The sequence below is a fragment of the Egretta garzetta genome, unplaced genomic scaffold, assembly GCF_000687185.1.
Source record: "Egretta garzetta isolate BGI_Z169 unplaced genomic scaffold, ASM68718v1 scaffold589, whole genome shotgun sequence".
Taxonomy (NCBI): Eukaryota; Metazoa; Chordata; class Aves; order Pelecaniformes; family Ardeidae; genus Egretta; species Egretta garzetta.
Window position 1 is genome coordinate 900658 of NW_009266282.1, and position 7291 is coordinate 907948.

The 7291-nt window shown below is 44.5% G+C and overlaps 1 protein-coding gene across 1 annotated transcript in view; it reads left to right on the plus strand.

Annotated features, from left to right (window-relative positions):
* Positions 1-7291, plus strand: part of SHISA6 (shisa family member 6) — a gene marked incomplete at its 5' end in the record, with an annotated part of 254661 nt that overhangs the window by 241336 nt on the left and 6034 nt on the right. The window contains one exon of the mRNA XM_009647251.1: positions 3348-3500. Within this exon, the coding sequence (XP_009645546.1) occupies positions 3348-3500 (153 nt within the window). The remainder of the gene's footprint in view (positions 1-3347; positions 3501-7291) is intronic.

The following is a 7291-nucleotide window of genomic DNA, read 5'->3' on the forward strand; positions in this document are numbered from 1 at the left end:
TGCTGAATTAATTAGAAATGCACTGGCAGAATTTTAAGATGTTGTGTTGTCTGTAAAAGGGTGTGGTTGTTTAGAGGCTGTAGCAAAGAGAATTTAGAAACCAAGACAAATGACACTGCTGGATGATGTTCCCATCTCTGTTGTATGAGCTATGCACTGGGTGAGCTTCATTTCCTCCATGTTCCTCTGCAAATAACTTTGCAAATTGTGCCCAGAATGCATGATGTATGAGAGAGGCATAAAATGGCATGTGACTGCAGGATGGTGGTGAGGAAAATGTGGACTTTCAAAGGTAATCCCAGTAACTATGGAACACTGTTCATTTTCCAGTGGTCATCTCCCATTGCCCAGAATGTGGAGCTGGACTGGAATGAGTGGAAATGCTGAGGGAACAGAGCAGTGTAAAAAGTCAGCTGCCTTGCAGGGAATGCAGAGACCTTTTTATTTATATCCTGTTAATTAATTATGTTCTGCATCTTCCATAGGAGCCAACAAACACCACAAACAAAAAGGAGAGAGACCAGAGAAAAGCATGACTCAAATATATTGCAGGGGTGAAGAACTACTAAGAAACTTCTGCTGAATGGGTCCCAGAATATAAATTGCACAAGATATTTCTCCTTATGAGAGTCTCTCAGTTCTCTGATCTTGCCCTCAAACTACATTATGCAAAAGACATTGGAAATTATCTCTGGTCATTTCAGTTTATCCCTTATTTTGCTGAACAATGGGTAGTGGATTTCAAGGTGACTTCTCATTTGCCAAAATCACTACAGTGTGTTCCTGACTGGATGGAAAAAGCAGTAAGAAGATATACTGATTCTGCAGAAGCCCATCAGATAAATGCATGGCACTTAATTTCACACACCTCATGCAAGCAGTCAATTAATGCTCCTGCTTTGGCACCGAACACAAATTCCATACATATGACTGGGTTTATTTCAGCATGTCCAAACCTCCATGCAAAATGGAGATTAGATACAGGTTCTGGCTGAAAAATTTGTAAAGAGATGTTACCCCAGGGTCCTTGCCACACAGGCACAAATAGGAGTGGGGATATAGTTTTAATGCTGATATAGTCTCTGTTTACTGGATAATATCTAATCAATTGTTTCCAGTCCCCTGATGAATATGATGCACTTCCTAATCCTGCAGTCAGTCTGTTAGACATGGATGGAAGTCATCAGCAAGAAAATAATGTTCTCAGAAAGATGACACATTAGCTGTCTGCTCACTTGGGGCTATGCTCTTTCTGCCAGACGATAACCCTATTCCAGGAGTGCAGAGAGATACATAAGCTATAGGAAAGAAGAATATATTAACCAAAATGGTTATTGCATTGTTAAAAGGAAATTTTCACCATTGCTACATTTCGTAAGAAAGTGCCTCATAATTTCTCAGAACTGGGAACAAAAAGATGCTCTGGCAGAGACCTGGGCTGTTCCTTTTCTGCGAGGTGGCTGACATTGTCTGTCAGTTGTTGAGCCAGGAGGACAGCATGTGGGTGCTTGCTGAAACGTGCAAGCCCCTGCTCCTGAGAGAGTAGTTTCCTTCCCCGTCCCCTTGCTGTGCTGGCAGCAGTGGGGGAATTACACAAGATGGGGTAACCCATGCTGGTGCCAGACCAGTGCTCAAGGAGAGGGGAATCTGCTCCTCCACTCATGGACATACCCTGGACATAGGTGGAAAAGAGTACATGGCTGTGATTTGTTCTGCAGGAAGCTTCATTGCGAGGAAGTTCATGGAGCAGCAGAGTGCATGGAATCAGTGACAACCGAGGCAGGAAGGAGAAAGTGCTGGGTTTGTTGACATGGTAGTTGTAATTCAAATCCCTAAACATGGGTGGCATCAGATCTCTGGTGGGTCCCCATCGCTCCTTTCAGCCTTTTATTGGTGTCTTAGATACCCTGGCAGAACCAAAATGGCTCAGGTGCCTTTGAATTGAGCACTGGGCATTTAATTCTGTCACATTTGTCGAGGTGAAATTACCCTGCTGCTCAGTTACTTTTGGGCAGAAGCTGTGTGTTAATCTCCACCAGTCCACAGTTCAGAGGAGGTAAGAGTGTCTTGAGGCATGTGAGCATGTACTGAGCACATGTTACACTGCTCTTCATGAGTACACCTTAGAGAAAAAGGAATGTGTGAACCCAAGACTTGGGCATTCTGCCTCTCCTCAGCTGTGTCAGAGAACTTAGCCCTCTGATTTCATTTTCAGCCCACACTTGAAGTGGCTACCTCCTTGGCCTTTTGACCCAGCTAATGCAATCCCATCAATGCTGCAAGCTCCCACAGACCCCACTGTAGTCTTCTAGCTTTGCTTCTAATCATTGAAGCTCCTGCTATTTTTAATACACTTATCTCTGCCTATTTTAATCTATGAACACCTAGGAGTTATAAATACAATTCAACAGGTCCCTGTCCTTTGGCTGAGCTGTTGAAAGGCCATTTTCCATCCAGCTTGCAGCAAAGGACCATGATTTCAACATCAGACATACTCTGCATTGTCTGTACTTGACTTTTAACATCCAGGCTCAGTGCTAATCTTTATTGACAGTGCCCTCAGCATTAGTATCCTGACAGCGGGCATTTTGACACTGGCTGGGGCTCCCTCAGTGACCAACAAAGTCAAGATAATTAGAGGGACCTCCTAGAGGATGACAAATCCTTTGCTGATTCAGGAACCTCTCCAAACCTTGCCTTGTCTTCTGTCTGCACCCCGATGTGCACCCCACAGCTCCACTTTACACTTCCTTGTGTGCAGGGGAGGCATGGCCATATCTAGAGCCCACCAGAACCCCTGAGGCCATGGAACAGCTTTTCCCGGGAAACTCCAGGCTCAGAGCATTAATCAGAAATCTGGCACAATGAGAGAGCAATTTTATTATCGGCCTCAGTTAAAATAACCCCATAGACTCATTCCCATGGCTCTGAGGGTGGGGAAAGCACAGCTTTCTGGGGTCAAAGTAGGTGAATATTGCCTGAACTCATGCAGGCTGAAGTGGGGTCAGTTGCAGCACTATGACACAGCCCTCCACGGTAAGTGAGGACACTCACAGTCCACCAGGTCCTCTGTCCTGCTGTGAGGAGGCCTGGTTGGTCCATGCACTTTCGAGGCAGCAGTTTTCTTCTCTCCGTAGTCACTGTAGGCAAGGAAACACCACCACAGGGTCCACTTTTCACCAATCTGCCAAGTGCCAGTTTGAATTCTATCCAACAGCCTGTCACTGAGGCTGGCTCAGATACAGCTCTTCTTCCTGCCAGAGTTTGTGGGAATGGCTTGCCTCTCAGCTTGTTTTGGTGCACACTGTGGACATGCCTTTCTCTGTTGTTGTTTTTTTTTTTTTCAGACAAGCCCCGAATGAACAACATCCTTACGTCTGCCACCGAACCCTACGATCTGTCATTCTCCCGGTCCTTCCAGAACCTCTCTCACCTTCCACCATCCTATGAGTCTGCTGTCAAGACAAACCCAAGTAAATATTCTTCTCTGAAGAGACTAAGTAGGTGTCAGCTCATTTCATTTTCTTTGTCATTGGCTTGTAAGCTGTAGTGGGCACAATGTTAAGGCAATAATCTTCTCTCTGTCGTTGCACTGCCCAAGTTGGCATCTTTGGTAATGATTCTTTTGGCTGTCACTTCCCATCAAGGAAGACTACAGAGAAAGAGTCACTTCGTTACTGTGAGAACACATATTGTTATTTACTTACTGACCTCCTTGCTGTCCTGCCTCTCACTACTCTGCCTAGTATCTGCTCCTGATAGAGTCATCTGAGAACCCTTCTTCTTTCTGCCAGAGTCAAGATGAGCCAAGCTGGCTGCTTCAGATCAGCTGAACTCACCTTGGCGTACTCAGGGCAGGTATCTCACCGTCCATGGGGGTAGCTGGAACCAGATGACAAACTCAGGCCTACAGAAAGCTGCTGAAATGGTTGGGAGCATCTATTTCAGTAGGAGCACACCTGCCTGCCTTGAGCAGTGCTGTAATCTGCCATGTTTTATGATGTATGTGTCCAGATCCGGTCCTGACCTGGGCCATACACTGATCCACAGTGCATCTCTGATATTTCAGCATGTTGCTAACTGCCCCGTTCATGCAGTTAGTGCCTGCTCTTTCTTGCCGTTTCATATAATGCACTGTTCTGCCAGCTTTCCTGTAATGCTCCAGCCCATCACCTTTACTGCTGGTTTCAGCTTTGGTGTGAATATGAAATCAGTGATATTTGTACGGGCAAATGCTCTCTCCAGACTCAGACACTAGGTTTGTAGTATGTTTCCATGAACACTTTCTGGAGGCACCCACATATTCATACTGCCTAATTTAGAGAAATAACTTTGTTGTTTTTTACATGCAATAGCTTCATTGAAAGTAGGTGAGGATGAGGAGCAGATCCTACTTCCTTAGCCTATATAAAATCCGCATTTCCAATTTAGCCAGCTGAGACACACAAAATTAAGTGGCAGGGAAGCCTTTGAACTGTCCATAACAAATCTATGTGTGGAAGATCTTCCAGAAGAGAAAATGGAATGGAAATGTAGCATGTAAAAATCTCGGCCCAGTCCTTGGTGTTTCAATGTGGGACTTATGCACATGTTTAACATTAAGGCAACTACATTTGATGTGCTTAAAAGCAAGCGTGTGCTTAAACACGTTGGAGAACAGAGATGAGGTATTTTGTGGTCGGAGCCTGCCATCTTCACTGTTTGGTGTGCCATGTGCACAACTCTGCTTCTGCCATGAACTTTGTTCCCTGGTAACATTTGCATTTAACACTGCCAGTCACAAATATTTTTTCCCTTGCTGCATCCCAGTGATGAACTGTCCATGTTCTTGAGTGGCTTTGATGATACTATCTGATATTGGAAAACCCTCGAAACCACAGCATTATAATATGACTGCTTTAAAATGTCCCCATTTTGAGGTGATTGTTTGTTTTCATTTCTCAGCTGAAATGAAAATTTCTCAGCACAAAAAATATAACCCCTAGATAGCCCCAAAAACCTGTTTTTTCATTTGTACCTATGATACGTAGTTCCTATTCACAGTTGGAGATCTCTGTCCTGACATCACTGAGAACAGCTTAGAGAAGTTTCCACCAGGAACAGCAACAATGGCTGCTCCTGTCATGATGCAGGGGACGGTCAAGACATCTTCCAGCCTGTGGTTCTTTTATTGCTTTACATATTGTGCATAGAAGTTCAGTGAAGTCTCCTTAAGCTGTACATTAGTTATTGATGTATCTCACTGAAACATTAAAAAAAAAAAAACCACAAAAGAATGCTGACTGAAACTCCCACCCCTTTCACAGCCAGCATCTGGAAATGCATGTCAGGTTTGAACAAGATCCTCTACTTACTCCTACAATGCTTACCTTATTCACACTGAGTATAAATTCACTAATGCCAAGCAATGCCATTCATGTGTTGAGCAATAACTTACTAAGTGGTGTCTTAGTAGTCTGACCCATTAGGTACAAAAAATTTTGCTCAGCAGTTGAAGAAAGGACAGGCTCCTACCTGTCCAAACTGCCTCTCAGTAGATCACAGCAGAAGGGAATAAGTATTGAACTCTAGCACCTCATTTCCTAGATGTATGTCTAAAATGACAAAAACAGGCTTGTGTTAAGGTGGCAAGCTTATATGTCCTCAAGAATGTGCTGAGCATAGTCAGTCTCCCTCTTTTCAGCTTTTCCTGACCCGCTGGTCCATTAGCATCTCTGTCCCCATTCAGCAGATACCTGGCAGTCAATCTGAACTTAAGAACATTACAGTTAGTCTTTGGCCATTGGCCAGAGTGGGGTTCATTCGCCCTCTTAATTTTTCAGCAGCATCAACTCTAGAAGGGAATCCTTGCACACTGCTGATGTGAATACCAGCTATTTACCCATCAGTGGCAGGTCTAGATATAGTTCAGTCATCTCTGCAAGGCACCAACCCATCCTCTTGCAAAACACCTGACAAATGCCAAACCAGCTGCCTCACACTATATGTTTAAGTAACTAAATAAGCAGATTCAGCTCTAAAAGTGCTAAGCGCTCCACAGTCCCACTGGGCTAGGATATACTCAGCACTTCTAGAATCACTGAATCACTCACAGTCTTCTCTGGAGCCAAAGGAAAATAGGCATCCAGCTCCTAGACCTTCCCACGTAAAATGCCAGTAACATAATTTTCTTGTGACATATGAAGGAGCTAAAGGAAAAACAAAACCTGGAATAAGTAATATCTAAATGTTGGGCTTTGAAAATGAATTATTGGGGGTTTATTTTTCATATTTAAAATTACTTGTTTCTAATTAACTCCCAGCTATGGTTAAAAAACCCAAAATGTTGTGAAGAGTTCATGACCAAACGTAATATTTCTATCTGAGTAAAACAAAAGGCATTAGATACTTTTAAAATCTGTGTTTCAGCTACTTATCTGGGTTTCTTCAGGCTTGCCAAACAGCTAAAGGTCACTTATTTTCCCACAGTTAGCAGAGACAAACAGTGAAAGACTGTTTATACCCAAGAACATCTAAATTGAATAATCAAGGCACATACAGGAAGGAAGAATATTTAGTATCTCCTTGCCAGAGATGAGGAGACAGAGCTCATCAAGGGTATAGTCATACCACCTCACCTTGCTTTAGCCATCCAGCAATCAGGCATCTTGTCTCTTTGTTTGACGCAGACATCTCTATAATCAGCGAAGGAGGTCAGTCATCTCCAGATTAGGAGAAACCCTCTGAAGGTCCAAGTCTCTCATTGACACCAGAGTTGCTCTGGCAAGCTACCCAGCTCTTTGCCGGATAACAAGCCTAATTTTTGATGCCTAGAGCTTAATGAAGTACATCCCACTTTAGGAGACTCATCTAAGTGATTTGCGCAACAAGGAAGAGATGACCTATGCACCTGTGTGTCCCTGGGGAATGCACCCAGCCTGGGGAGGGGAGCTCCTCACTGCTGGATTTGCAGGGCAGGCGCTCACCTCTGCTGGCATTTGGCTGAAAAAGCAGCACGGTGGCTTCCTCTCCTTCCAGAGGAAGGGCTTGAAGATGCCCAGGCCTTTTACAGAGCAGTAGGAAACAGGTTGCTGGCTGCATAGAAGCCAACCAGAACCAGGTCCTATGCAAGCAGTGACCTTTCTGCTTCCATGGCTGTTTACCTCCCCAACTTACTTCAGGGCACGTACAACAGGAAGCCCGCCTGGGGTTGCTGCCTGAGAAGCCAGGCAGGAGGATCTCCAAGGGGCAGGATACCACCTCTGTGGGAAGCCCTCTGCCAGCTTTGCCCTGTCAGGCTGGCACGTGGGAA